This window comes from Sinocyclocheilus grahami, unplaced genomic scaffold (assembly GCF_001515645.1).
Source record: "Sinocyclocheilus grahami isolate Dianchi unplaced genomic scaffold, SAMN03320097.WGS_v1.1 scaffold61.1, whole genome shotgun sequence".
NCBI lineage: Eukaryota > Metazoa > Chordata > Actinopteri > Cypriniformes > Cyprinidae > Sinocyclocheilus > Sinocyclocheilus grahami.
The window spans coordinates 1,275,919-1,291,394 of NW_015505240.1; the positions used below are offsets into that span (position 1 = coordinate 1,275,919).

The 15,476-nt window shown below is 39.9% G+C and overlaps 1 protein-coding gene and 1 pseudogene across 1 annotated transcript; both read left to right on the forward strand.

The window, feature by feature from the left end:
• Positions 1 to 7,750, forward strand: LOC107584625 (transcription factor TFIIIB component B'' homolog; the record flags this gene model as incomplete). Its single annotated transcript, XM_016271337.1, has 16 exons — positions 1 to 376; positions 642 to 690; positions 1,343 to 1,511; positions 1,641 to 1,747; positions 2,214 to 2,580; positions 2,874 to 3,005; positions 3,209 to 3,245; positions 4,087 to 4,179; positions 4,289 to 4,895; positions 5,183 to 5,298; positions 5,534 to 5,679; positions 6,047 to 6,336; positions 6,530 to 6,683; positions 6,769 to 6,802; positions 6,916 to 7,008; positions 7,344 to 7,750. Coding segments are annotated over 16 exons (3,177 nt in total), but the record flags the coding sequence as incomplete, so codon positions are not given.
• Positions 7,751 to 7,804: 54 nt separating this feature from the next.
• LOC107584627 (rhotekin-like) overlaps positions 7,805 to 15,476 on the forward strand; it is a 15,558-nt pseudogene continuing 7,886 nt past the window's right edge.

The window sequence follows — 15,476 nt, forward strand, 5'->3', positions numbered from 1 at the left end:
ATAATTGTGCTCTCTGTGACTTCTGGCCCTCCGAGGAGGAAACGCGTCACAGCTCTGCCTAACCTGGCCAAACCACGAGCCTCCTCTAGGACTCCTAAATCCCCATCCAAATCCCCTGTAAAACCAGTAACACCCAGTGAACCTGAAAACTCAACCCCCACTGAAGAGTCTTCCCTTCAGATACCTGAGCCTGTCAGCAACCCCAGACTTCCTGGAAGACGGAGACCTTCTGGAGGAGGCAGACAGGCCAAAGTTCAGCCCATCCCTGCAGCCCCACTGCAGAATGACCAAGAGACAGAGACGCAGAAGGATGGGGGATTGGAGGACACTCTTGTGCCGCTGACTGTCCAGCAAAGATTGCATTACCATGAAAATGGTACATCAATATCATGTTACAAAATGTTTTCGTTCATGAATTATAAAAATTTAAGTTTGGATCGTGCACTTTCATGTCTATGTTCAAAAATGTGAGTGACAGTTAAGGGGATGAGATGGAACAGTTGGAAAAAATAAAATCACTTTCGTTGTCCTGTTAAAGTCCAGCTGAATTGGAAATCGCAGCCTATGCATTTTTATATATATATATATATATATATATTTCATTCACTACTTACATTTTTTTTTTCTTCAATATTTCGTAGCTGCAGTAGATGAACCTGAGGAGTCTGAAAATCTTACTTCTGATGACAGGTAAGAATGAACTCAAATATATTATTGAAAGGTTACAGATATTTCACATTATTCAATTTAAAGATGCATTTACATGCACACTACCATTCAAACGTTTGGGGTTGCTTAGATTACTGAATGTCTTTGAAAGATGTCTCTCATGCTCACCAAAGCTGCATTTATTTTATCAAAAATACTGTAAACCGGTAATATTATGAAATATTATTACAATTTAAAATAACTGTTTTCTAGTTTATTATATTTTAAAATCCCATTTAGTCATGTGATAGTAAAACAAAATTTTCATCAGCCATTACTCCAGTCCTTAGTTTCACATGATCCTTCGGAAATCATTCTAATATGCTGATACGGTGCTTGAGAAAAATGTATTATTATTATTATTATCAATGCTGAACACACTTGTGCTGCTTTTTTGGTAAAACCATGATTAGTTTTCTTTCATGATTCTTTGATGAATAGAAAGTTCAAAAGCACAGCGTTTATTTAAAATATGTTTTATATTTGCTTTGCCCAATTAAAGTATTAATTTATTTGAAAAACATTATTACTGAACCCAAACTTTTGAAAAGTAATGTAATTTCTGCACTACTTGTGCAGTTTTAATTGACATTATAAGACCATTTTTGGGGACTGAAAATGAAACTTTCTCTAGCAGATTCAAGAGTCCTGCTATTAAACCGGCTCAGCTCAAAGGTCGACCCCAGAGGGCGATCCCGAATCTCAGCCACAGATGGGGGAGCAGGCACCCTGTGCCCAGAGGCAATGTCCAAGAGGACAGGACCTCAGCCAGGGAGGGGTGTAAAGTGGACAAGTCCCCCAAGGTGATGTTTTCAGCTGTTTGATGCATTAGTTTTATGTGTGTTAGTGTACACTAATGTGTGATTTTTGTACAGAAGAGCCTGTTTTATCTTGACAAAATTTGTATAATTCGCTTGTATAATTTTTTTTAGGCTATAAAAGAGAAGAAGCATTGTGCAGTTCTCCTTGAATTGGAAGATTTAGAGGAAGAACCTGACCTGAGTGCTGTACAAGAACAGATATTCAATAAACCAACCAGGTACTTGTGAGACTCTTTAGACGATTTTAATGACTGTTTAGGAATCTCAACGCAACTATGCATTTTTTTAGTATTATTTAGTAATATATTTTTTATTATTATAGTATTTATTAATATTTTAAATTAGCGTTTATATTTTGAGTTTTTGTTAGATTTTTTCGTTTTAGTAATTGTATGTGCTTTTGTCAATTTTATTAGTTTTTTTTAAACAATGCTGTCTATCTTTAATGTATTCTTATTTACGTTTAGTTTTAGTACTTCAACTTAAACTGAACTTATTTCAGTTAGTTGCCTAGGCAAGATTTCTAATTTCATTTAAGTTGTTCAACAAGTTGTTCATTTAATATTTATATTTTGTTTTGTTGCAGCTTTATTTCAATTGCTAAAAATTATTTTAAATAGTTTTAGTTAATTTAGTTATTTCAGTTTTGGTAGTCATGCTAATTATTATTTCTCTTTTATTTAGGTCAGGAAGGATCCCTAAGCTCTCTCAGCATGTAATTCAAGCAGCGGAAGAGGAAGATGAGGAAGAGCTCTCTGATCTTCCTGTATCTTCCAAATTTCATGGTCAGGACATCAAGGCACCTGGCCGGAGAGCTAAATTAAAACCAGGTCCCAGATTGAAACAGGGCATGCCTAGGAGGGGGAAATCTAGGCTGGTGACCTTACTGGCCTCTGGAACTGAAGATGATGATGAGGAGGAGGGAGAAGTATCTGTCCTGAGCCAGGAAGACTTTCCTTCAAATCCTGAAGAGGAAAACCAGGCGTTTGTGCCAATGAGTCTACGCCCTCTACCACCTGTTAATTCAGAGGTGGTAGAAACCATGGAAGAGGTATGTTTATGTATTATAATAAGATAGAGGACCCTAGTGGGACCACCTTCATCACATATTATTGCCATCAGTGTGTTTGTTCCATTCATAAACTCCTTTGCTTGAGCCTGATTGAGTTTTTCTTCTTTTTTTTGCATAAATTATGTTGTTATGGTTAGTTTTCAAAGAGTGATGTTCATTTTAGTTTTGCCATTTTGTTTGTATTAATTTCTGCATGTCATATCATAAACTCACAACCCTCCTACCTTTCATTGTCCTTCCCTCTTTTTTCACTCATTCCCATTGGCTCCCAGCTGGACATTTCTGTGAATGTGTCTGATATCCTGGGCACATACCAGAATGCTTTGTGCCCTGAGTTGTCATGTGAGCAGGCCACGGTGCCTGCCAGTCCTGTCCCTTGTGAACACCAGTTGGACCTGCTTGTTGTAAGTCTCTGTCACATCTGACACGTCCTCTGTTTCCTCATTGGTCAATTGGTACATGCTGCGGTGTCCATCATGAATGCACATACACTTTGCTTTTGTTGTCATTTGCAGTGAAATTGAATCTAGTTTCTTCACTTTGGAGTTGGAATGTTTTTGTAGTGTTTGATTAGATGGTACTAATTTGTGTCTGATTTGTTTTGAAGGACGTCATTGAGTTCCTTGACCCAGACCACATGGAGGGTAAGGTGAAACTCTCTCAAGCTTTCCTACCACCTGCAAATATGGAAAAACATATGAATCAGATGAACTAAAAAAACTGCCACATGAGTTGTTGTTATATGGATTAACCATGCATTTATGTCTAGTTATCATATGTAGTCAATAAGGTCTCCAGTATGCACTGAAAGGTTATATTCCAGCATCAAATTGGGCAAAAATGCACAGATAGAAGCACAGTTTTCTGTAAAAAAAAAAAAAAGAAAGGAAACAAAGAAAATAATAATAATTTGTAATTTAATTTCCATGTACATAGTTGATATAATAATAATAAAAAACAATTATAAAATCAAATTAAGTGAAAAAATGCACATATACAAGCCTGGTTTTCTGTTTGGATAAAAAATTTTTTTTTAATTATTTATGATAATTTTGTTTCATTTCAATTTACATTGTTGTTCAAATAATGAAAAAAGCATTTATGAGATCAAATTGGGCAAAAAAAGGCACTGATAGAAGTCAAATTTTTTAATTGAATAAAACTATTTATTTATTTGTTCATTAATTTATTATGTTAATATATATGATTTGTTTTATTACAATTTACATGATTGTTTAACTAATAATAAAAACAGTAATAAATGTGTTGTTCCTACTTTAAATTATATATTATTATTATTTCCAGTATTTTTAAATTACTTTTACATTAAGAATATGTATATTATGTTATCATGCAAACTTTTAAAAATATTGTGTGATTTAAATTGAATTTACATCCCCCCACCCTACATGCAATGCAAGTATTTTGCCCAAAAGCTTTACTATTCTGGTGGTTAATTTTTTTTTTTATACATCTTTCTTTTAGTATGTAGAGAGATCAACAATGAAGCCGCTGAGACTCTTCTGACCATCGGGAACTCAGCTCAGATGATCCAGACATCAGAAATGCCCTGTACAAGTGAGAAATATCTTCAACCCTCTTATTTGCTTCAATCCAGATTAACACTTTCCATCAAATCAAATTTGAGATCTTCCTTAGATTATTGATTCATTAAAATCTTTTTCAGTTGGAAATGATATAATTGAACAGTCAAGCATTGTACATGAAGAGGTTGTCCATGAGGAAGTTATCACAGAAACAGCCGACGTTGAATTTTCAAGCTATGAAGCTTTTATTCCAGAACCTTCTGCTGAAGAAACCCCCACCCAGAATAAGGAACCTATCAAATCACAGACAACTGAAGATCATCCTTGTCCCATTCAACATGAGACACAGGTTCCACCAAGTAAAAGAGGTCGATTCTCCAAACCCAATATTGGTCAAGATCTGAGAACCAGACAGCAGCAAACCTGTCCAGAACTTGTCACAGGTTCTTTTGGGACCTCTATGGGTCCATCTTCCACAGAACAGGATAGAAATGCAGCAGAACCCATGCAAGAAGACTGTGTTCCTGTGGATCACCTGCCAGACTTCTCTACCGTCCACCCTGAGGTACTACAGCCGGATCCATCATCTGAAAGAAGAGAAGACCGTCCCAAAGTCATCCCTGAAAGAGTGAATAAAGAAGATAATCGATCTGTCTCATCTTTGAAAAGAAAGAATGATGATATAATCACAGAGGAAAATATAAAAGAACAAGAAGGGGCGAGATTAGAACCACAGCTGACTAAAAGGTATTAAAAGTGTTGTATATCGCTCATTTATTTAGTTTTTAAAATTATTTGTCTATGTATTTTCACTGACTGGTCAGTGTTCTCATTTTTGTGATTTTTATCATTTTTAAATTTATTTGAATTAATTTGTATTAATAAATATGATGGATAGAATCGTTTGCACATTAAAATGGTTCCTTGAATATCCAAAACCAGCGCTTCTAATTGCAACAGTTCAGATTCCATAATGAGGCTGATATTTATGTGTATTTGTCTAAAAGAAAATGTCTGTATGTTGTGTGTTTCAGTGTGAGTGAGTCTCAGAGCACATCAGATGAGCCCTCTAAACCTGTCAGGAGGTGCCGCGGACCCAAACCTAAACCAAACCTGATTCAGACATCCAGGCGCACACAGACCACAACAGGTCAGACAATATAAAAACCGAGCCGCTGTTATGTAATATCTATTATCTATCTATATCTTTTTAAATGTATATTTTGCATAGATTTTTTTATATTTATATTTTTTATATATTTACATTCTCATTTACATGATTGTGGTATGATTGTTAAAATAAAAAAAACTAGCAGAAATGTCAAAACAACATTTCAAAACAAAAGCAAATATTTATTTTTATGTTTGCAAATGTTTCCTTGCAGTATTAAATCAAAAGCAGCCTGCTGCCGAGTGGTCCACGAACACTTTCACTAAAAGTCCTGAAGAGGGTGCGGTAGTTACCACAGAACTTGATGTATTCACAAGCACAGCTCAACATGTGGTGACATCGAGCATTGAATCAGCACAGGTAAAATACCTGTTAAATTTGTGTTAAATTATATTTTTTAACCCTCGACAGGTATAATTATTACAATAAGGACATATAATAAGTATTTTTTTGATATAATAAGGCTTTAAGATGGTTTAGATCCTACCTGTCCGATCGCTACCACATTGTTCATTTAAATGGGCAGTCATCTCAGTTATCACCAGTAAAATATGGAGTGCCACAAGGATCTGTCCTAGGTCCTCTACTATTTTCGATATACATGTTGCCGCTTGGTAATATTATTAAAAAATACGGGATTAGTTTCCACTGTTATGCCGATGATACTCAACTATATATCTCAACAAGACTTTATGACTTTAAGACTAATTATGTCTCTGTAATTTAGACCGTCAAAGATGTCACCCTGCCAGTTGTTTCTGAAAACAAGTCCAGACAGAAAACTGTAGTCATGCTGGATGAGAACAACAGAACCAATCCTGAGGATGTTTTTGAAGACAGCACTTTGAATCGTTCTGGATGTGAATCAGAAGACACATCTGCTGAGCCCACGCCCGAGGAACCTGTGTTTATACTGTCTCTCACAGAAATCCCACCCACCTTAGATGAGGGGGCGGACTTTCGGACAGAGCCCCTCCCACCTGCAGCAGCGCCCGAGTCGCATTCTCATGGTCAAAGGTACACTTTATCTGATGCCGTAAAACACTTGGAGAGAAATTAATAAACATTCAAATGATGATGTGAGTTTTGTCCTTGTTTCTCCTGGTTGAGAATTTGTTAGCCAAATAAACCATTCACTTACTTGCAGATGTTTCCATGTTCTACCTAATGTGTTTGATTTTTTTGTCTCCTCCATTCCTCCTAATTTCAGCGCTAGTGAGAGCAGGGAGGCATCTCACCTTCTGATCACAGATGCTTTAGTTCCTGTGTCAGAGGATGAGGAAAAGAAAAGTGAATGGATGGGTGTGGGCAAATCAGTGAAAGGAGAATTGAAATGCAAGACACCAGCCTCCACATCTCAGGGGGTAAAACAAGCATCTTGACTTTAAGCACTATAAATGCTTGATAAATGCTGAAATGTGACTAATGGTGAGGCCATTTCCTTCCTAGAGTACCATAGATGAGAGTCGGGCAGAACATCATGGTGAGAATATTTGCAGCACATCATTATACTCTAAAAATGAGCATATATGGCACAGATTGTAACATCTGTTCATGCATTGCACTGCCCTATAACCCAATTTCTTTATGTGCTAGTAGTGGAAGGATTGGAAAGCCTTGTAGCAGAGGGGACTGATGATAAGGAACATCTGGAGAAGAAAAGAAAACTACCTGACAGTACAAGGAGAGGTAAAAGAGTGTTCAAAAGTTTGTGGTCGAGAACATTTTTTAATGTTTTGAAAGAAGTCCCTTATGCTCAGTAAGGCTACATTTATTTGATTGCAAAAACAGTAATATTGTGAAATATTTTCAGAAGCCATTATTCCAGTCTTCAGTGTCACACGATCCTTCAGAAATCAAAATATGCTGATTTGCTGCTCGAGAAACATTTCTTATTAGCAATGTTGAAAAATAATCCATAAAATAAATTGACTTTCCTCTAATTGTAATTTGTCTGTTTTGTAAAGCAAGATTACAAGACATAACATGGGTTTTTACCAGTGAGCTCTTTCTTCTGTGTTTAGCAAAGCTGCCAGTTAAACCCATCCCAGTTTCAAGGAGAAATGCTCAAGGTGTTGATGCTAAAGAGGACACAGCAGCGCTTTCTTTAAAACAAACTACCTCATTACCCATTTCAACACAAGAGACGAGATCAGTTCCAGAGCAAACTGTGCCTGCTGTCATTTCATCAACCAACAACTCAATATCAGCCACAATCTCAGACAGAGGAGCAATTACAGATCATTCTGCAACCAGCGACAATACGCGTTCGCCTGTCCCTGAAGCGTCTGTCCAGGACGGTCCCTCCCAAGGCATCATGGGAAAAGTGGACCTCTCAGGCAAAGAGACAGTTGAGTTAGCAAGTGGATCAGACTTGCAAGGTGTCAGTCAAATCACGCCTATTGCCACAAGTGGGCCGCTTACAAGGTGAGTGGCTCTAAATTTTGTCTAAATGTGTGTGTGTGTGTGTGTGTGTGTGGCCCCTCCCACCTGCAGCAGCGCCCGAGTCGCATTCTCATGGTCAAAGGTACACTTTATCTGATGCCGTAAAACACTTGGAGAGAAATTAATAAACATTCGAATGATGATGTGAGTTTTGTCCTTGTTTCTCCTGGTTGAGAATTTGTTAGCCAAATAAACCATTCACTTACTTGCAGATGTTTCCATGTTCTACCTAATGTGTTTGATTTTTTGTCTCCTCCATTCCTCCTAATTTCAGTGCTAGTGAGAGCAGGGAGGCATCTCACCTTCTGATCACAGATGCTTTAGTTCCTGTGTCAGAGGATGAGGAAAAGAAAAGTGAATGGATGGGTGTGGGCAAATCAGTGAAAGGAGAATTGAAATGCAAGACACCAGCCTCCACATCTCAGGGGGTAAAACAAGCATCTTGACTTTAAGCACTATAAATGCTTGATAAATGCTGAAATGTGACTAATGGTGAGGCCATTTCCTTCCTAGAGTACCATAGATGAGAGTCGGGCAGAACATCATGGTGAGAATATTTGCAGCACATCATTATACTCTAAAAATGAGCATATATGGCACAGATTGTAACATCTGTTCATGCATTGCACTGCCCTATAACCCAATTTCTTTATGTGCTAGTAGTGGAAGGATTGGAAAGCCTTGTAGCAGAGGGGACTGATGATAAGGAACATCTGGAGAAGAAAAGAAAACTACCTGACAGTACAAGGAGAGGTAAAAGAGTGTTCAAAAGTTTGTGGTCGAGAACATTTTTTAATGTTTTGAAAGAAGTCCCTTATGCTCAGTAAGGCTACATTTATTTGATTGCAAAAACAGTAATATTGTGAAATATTTTCAGAAGCCATTATTCCAGTCTTCAGTGTCACACGATCCTTCAGAAATCAAAATATGCTGATTTGCTGCTCGAGAAACATTTCTTATTAGCAATGTTGAAAAATAATCCATAAAATAAATTGACTTTCCTCTAATTGTAATTTGTCTGTTTTGTAAAGCAAGATTACAAGACATAACATGGGTTTTTACCAGTGAGCTCTTTCTTCTGTGTTTAGCAAAGCTGCCAGTTAAACCCATCCCAGTTTCAAGGAGAAATGCTCAAGGTGTTGATGCTAAAGAGGACACAGCAGCGCTTTCTTTAAAACAAACTACCTCATTACCCATTTCAACACAAGAGACGAGATCAGTTCCAGAGCAAACTGTGCCTGCTGTCATTTCATCAACCAACAACTCAATATCAGCCACAATCTCAGACAGAGGAGCAATTACAGATCATTCTGCAACCAGCGACAATACGCGTTCGCCTGTCCCTGAAGCGTCTGTCCAGGACGGTCCCTCCCAAGGCATCATGGGAAAAGTGGACCTCTCAGGCAAAGAGACAGTTGAGTTAGCAAGTGGATCAGACTTGCAAGGTGTCAGTCAAATCACGCCTATTGCCACAAGTGGGCCGCTTACAAGGTGAGTGGCTCTAAATTTTGTCTAAATGTGTGTGTGTGTGTGAGAGAGAGAGAGACGTGCTAGAGCTATATATATATATATATATATACAGTGGGGAAAAAAAGTATTTAGTCAGCCACCAATTGTGCAAGTTCTCCCACTTAAAAAGATGAGAGAGGCCTGTAATTTTCATCATAGGTATACCTCAACTATGAGAGACAAAATGAGAAAAAAAATCCAGAAAATCACATTGTAGGATTTTTAAAGAATTTATTTGCAAATTATGGTGGAAAATAAGTATTTGGTCAATAACAAAATTTCATCTCAATACTTTGTTAAATACCCTTTGTTGGCAATGACAGAGGTCAAAAGTTTTCTGTAAGTCTTCACAAGGTTGTCACACACTGTTGCTGTAAAATGATTTTCATCCTGCATTACAGTTGCATTGTACTTGTGAACCCAAAGCACAAACTTTACCAGTTTACAGTCCATATCAGCTTTTAATGTCCACATTATCTAATCTTTTTGTTAGATTCGTTGACACATATTCCACTGCAACTTGAGGACAGTGTAAATTGAGAATTACATTGGTAAATTGTAAATTGGTAAAAAAAAAAAAAATTTGATTTTTATGTGTAATCCATTCATACCTGATGGATAAACCCTTAGATTTGGGTGTGTCGTCTGAGGTTATGACTGCTCTTTCTTCGTCTCTCTGCAGGACTGTGAGGTTCAGAGACGGATCGAGAGGGAGGTGAGGATCAGAGAGGGGGCCTGTAAGCTTTTAGCTGCATGTTCTCAGAGAGATCAGGCTCTGGAAGCTTCCAAGACTCTCCTCACATCCAACAGTCTGTGACAAATTATTTACATTATGTGATGTTTTATTGTGAACATTTTGGGACTTTTTATTTAGAAAACAAAAATGTTCTACAATATCTACAAAGTATATGGAATGCAAAAACTTTGAAGCTCAATATCACTAAACTGCTCAGAATGCAAATAGAACCTTATAATTCCAAGGTGGCGAAATCTGCATGCCTACAAAATCAGTCCGTTTTTTACTGATTTTCTCATTTTCTGTCCTTTTTTTCTCTGTTCAGAGCTGCACCAGTGTGCTGTGTTCTGTTTGCTGCAGGTGAGGACAGAGATTCATGATACGGATCTCGTAATAGCGGACAGGACGCTCACAGACATCTGTTTCGATGAGCCAGTGATATTGTGAGATGCTCTTACTTTTATCTCTCGGAAATTAATGGACAAAATGGAAATGGTCCTCTCTAAAATGGTCTTTATTACACATTTTTAGACTTTTTTTTCAAAAATGTCCTTTAAAATCTCATCATGTAATATTCATTAGTTATAGTTGGTGAATAGTTTAGTTGTTAGATTTAGTTGTTGTCTGACCGAAAAAAAAAAAAATGTTTTTAATATATTTTGGTAAATATACACTACCATTCAAAAAAATTTGAGATCGTTAAGATATGTTTTTGAAAGAAATTAATACTTTTATTAAGCAATAATGCATTAAATTGAACAAAAGTGACAGTAAATGCTTTTACTATTTATTTATTTTTTATTTTTAGGGAACACATATTCACTATTAACTATGACTTTTGCCTCAATAAACTCCTAATTTGCTGCTTATTAATAGTTAGGTAGTCGTTAAGTTTAGGTATGGAGTAGGGTTAAGTGATCTAAAATATGGTCATACAGAATAAGGCATTAATAAGTGCCTAATAAGTACTAATAAACACCTAATATACTAGTAATGTGCATGCTAATAAGCAACTAGTTAATAGTGAGAATTGGTACTTAAAAAAGTGTTACCAAAATATTTTATTATATATTATAATATTGATTATATCTTAATATATTTTATATATCATTTTATATACAATATTTAAAAATTTTATGTAATAGTATTTGATAAAATACTATATATAAATATATACTGTATATATATTTATCATAATTTTTTTTTTCAGAAACATTAAAAAAAATCAACCCCAGTAGCGTGTAAATTTTACATATTTTATTTTTAAAATCTCTGTACCTAATATAAAATGACAAAGCTCTTTTTTAGTCCAGTTTCCATATATCCTGTCTTCATAGCACTGCCGTACCTCCAGGCTTTGACCTGCGGGTGGAGCTCTACAGCTGCTGAGGAATTCAGCACGGGCTTCTCCACTCGGAGGCTGAGCCGTCTGGGAAGGGCCTCCAATAAGAAGTTCATGGCATCTCATGCAGTTCCCACAGCAGTGGAACCAGATCGGGAGAGAGGTCACCCAGAGGAGAATCACCGGTTCTTCTGCCTGTTCTGTCAGTACGGTGAGGGGGCAGGATATTTGTCATTACATACAGTATATACTATTCCACATACCAAAGCAGTGTACAAACAGATACATGGCACTGGGAGATTGTTAAATGTTGAAACGGTCTCACACTTGGGCTGCGTTTGCCGAAACCAGTTCATAAACAGAAACAAACACATCCATAGTGATTGCCAGTACAGACAGACACACCTTGACTGTTTATTTTCTTAATTCAGTCTGTCTGAGAAAAAGGCCAAAAAAAGCACAGAAGAGAAAATTAAAGAGATGGATGGTGAGAGATGTTGAAACCAATTAATTTTTTTTAAGGGTGAATGTCATGAAGCCTGTCAAAAACATGTCTGGGTCAATTTTCATATTTAAAAGCATCCCACACATATATATATATATATATATATATTCTATTTTTTCAATATTATATAGAATTATATATTGTGTCATTATGTTCTTGAGAATAAAGCACCACTTAAAATAAATTATCTTTTTTTCATTCTTTTTATTTAATTAATTTAATTGTAAAGTAATTATACATTATTATAGTTTTATTTATTTTACTTCCTGTATTTTTTGTTCTGCAATTTTAATAATAATAACAACAAAAGATAGTTTTCACTATTACATTACAGAATCATTATTGACCCTAAAATGAATTACAGACAAACTCAAATATAAAACATCTGAACCCATTAAGAATTTGAGTGGATGGATGTGCTTAACAGTCATGAACATAAAGTAAAAAAAACTTATTGGCACAAAAATATAGTACATTTTCTTGTAAAATATTTGCAAAATATACTGTTTTCAAGTGAAAATTATTTTCTTTGTTTCTTAGTTTTCTTTTAATTTAACTGAACACGTTTTTTTTCTTTACTATAAGGTCTCAATTTATTAAAAATGCATCAGTGTTGTTTTATTCTTTTTATTTTTTTGTGTACTTCATCTCAGAAAATAAATTAAGGTCAGTTCTAAATTTTCTAAAAGCAATTTTATTGGAACAGAACTGAGGCTACGTTTACACTAGTGCGTTTTCATTTTGAAACATAACTTTTGCTACGGTTGCGCCTGTCATTTACACTACCCCAGTGTTTTTGACTCTCGAAAACGGAGACTTTCAAAAACGCTGTAGATCAGCCAGCGCCCAGGAGGATGCAACACTCCTAGTAGAGTGAGCTCGCAACCTGACCGGGCAGGGCACACCCTGTGCATGATAAGCCAGGGTGATGGCATCCACAATCCATTGGGCCATCCTCTGCTTAGAGATGACATTCCCCTTCTGCCGGCCTCCGTAACAGACAAAGAGCTGGTCTGAGGTCCTAAAGCTTTGTGTCCAGTCTAAGTAGCATCTCAAGGCTCGGACGGGACAGAGCAAAGCTAGGTCTGTGTCTGCCTCCTCTGGGGGGAGCACTTGCAGGCTCACCACCTGATCCCTGAAGGTAGTAGTGGGAACCTTGGGCACATGGACGGGCCGGGGCCTCAGGATTACCTGGGAGTCAGTCGGCCCAAACTCTAGGCACGAATCGTCGACCGAAAATGGGTGCAGGTCCCCTACCCTCTTGATGGAGGCCAGTGCAAGCAAGAGCAGAGTTTTCATTGAAAGAAACTTTAGCTTGACTGACTGGAAAGGCTCAAATGGGCCCTGCTGTAGTGTTTTAAGCACCAGAGACAGGTCCCAAGAGGGTATAGAGGAGGGCCGGGGAGGATTTAACCTTCTGGCCCCCCTAAGGATCCTGATGACTAGATCATGCTTCCCTACCGATTTCCCTTCCACAGGGTCATGGTTAGCAGCAATCGCAGCGACATAGACTTTAAGAGTGGAGAGGAATCTGCCAGGGAGGGGCTGTCTCGAGGAGCATTAGTTCAGGGAACCAGGTCCAAGTGGGCCAATACGGCGCCACAAGCAGGACCTGCTCCTTGTCCTCCCTGAACTTGCACAGCGTCTGTGCGAGAAGTCTCACTGGGGGAAATGCATACTTGCCCAGGCCCCGCCAGCTGTGTGCCAGTGCGTCCGTGCCGAGTGTTCCCTCGGTCAGGGAGTAGAACAACTGGAAGTGAGAGGTTTCTGGAGAGGCAAACAGGTCTACCTGAGCGGCTCCAAAACGTCTCCAAAACAGCTGGACAGTCTGGGGATGGAGTCTCCATTCTCCCTAGAGCGTAGCTTGTGGCAGCTCGTCGGAATGAGCAGACCCGGAATGTGAATGGCACGAAATTACCTCAGAACCTTCTGACTCCAAAGAAGGAGGTGGCGGGCGAGTTGCGACGGGAGTGCAGACCACCTTGTCGGTTGATGTACGCAACGGTCGCCGTGTTGTCCATTCGGACCAGCACGTGCTTGCCTCGTAAGCACCCTTTGAGAGGGTTCAAGGCAAGGCGCACTGCTAACAACTATAGGCAATTGAAATGCCAGTGCAGTTGGGGGCCCGTCCATACCCCCGACACTGCGTGCCTATTGTACGTGGCCCCCCAGCCGGTGGTGGAGGCATCCATGTAAACCACAGCATGCCTGGAGACCTGTTCTAGGAATGTAAGGTCTGACCACGGGGTGAAGGTTTGGCGACAGGCTGGTGTAACTTAAACCCGGTGAGTGCCGTGCTGCCACGCCCACCTCGGGACTCGGCCATGAAGCCAGTGCTGGAGCGGTCTAATATGAAGCAGCCCCAGTGGCGTAACTGCCGCTGCAGCTGCCATATGCCCCAGGAGTCTCTGAAATAGTTTCAGTGGGACTGCTGTCCTGCCCTTTAACGAATTCAAGCAGTTCAGCACCGACCGCGCACGTTCCTCTGTGAGGCGTGCTGTCTGTTCGACCGAATCCAACTCCATAACGAGAAAAGAGATCCTCTGTGTCGGGGAGAGTTTGCTCTTTTCCTAGGTGACCTGAAGGCCCAACTGGCGGAGGTGCGAAAGCACCAAGTCCCTGTGTGCACACAACTGATGCTGCAGGGACAGCCCGGAGGGAAGGACCTCGTACTGATATGCTCGTCCTTTGTACGCGAACCGCAGAAATGGTCTGAGGCGCGGAAGGATCGACACATGAAAGTATGCATCCTTCAGGTCGATTGCTGCAAAACAATCTCGGGGACGGATGCACCCAAAGATGCGTTTCTTCGTCAACATCTTGAACGGTAACCGGCGAAGGGCCCGGTTCAAGACATTCATATCCAAGATTGGTTGTAACCCACTGCTTTTCTTGGGTACAATGAAATAAGGGCTGTAAAACCCTGTATTCATATCGGCTGGAGGGACCGGCTCTATCGCATCCTTCGCCAGTAGGACTGCGATCTCCGCATGCAAGACAGGAGCATCGGCCGCCTTCACTGTCGTGAAGCGGATGCCACTGAACTTGGGGGGATGCCGGGCGAACTGAATCGCATAGCCGAGGCTGATAGTCCGCAGAAGCCAGCGAGACGGGTTGGGTAGCGCTAGCCGGGCACCCAGATACCATGCAAGCGAAACCAGCGGAACCACCGCCGTACCCGCAGTGGGGCAGCAAGGTGGAATGCAGGGACCCAACTCGGGAGGCTTGTGAGCGGACTGAAGAGGGGTCTGAGTGTGCGGTGCAACGCTTACCTGGTTCCACAGTTTGGCAGAGGGTTTGTGAGTAGGGCCTTTGTTGATGCTCTCGTACCGCCCGCTGCTGCCTGCTGGCGATGGAGGAGGATGAGTGTGGTCCGGTGCTGGTCCGTCCGTGACTCTCCGTGCCCTCCTGGGAGGTGCCTTCACCATCCCCCAAAGAGCAGCTTCCTCCCTCTCTGGGTCACCCGTCCCGGGGCCTCTTGCTCTATCGCTCACCACCAGGTTTGACGGGGGCCTGGACGGGTGGGGCGGCCTGCCTACGCCCAGCTCCACGGCCCTGCTTGCTGGAGGCTGCTGTGGATGCGGCGCGGGAGCAGGGTCGGACGCAGGGGGCCACCCTCG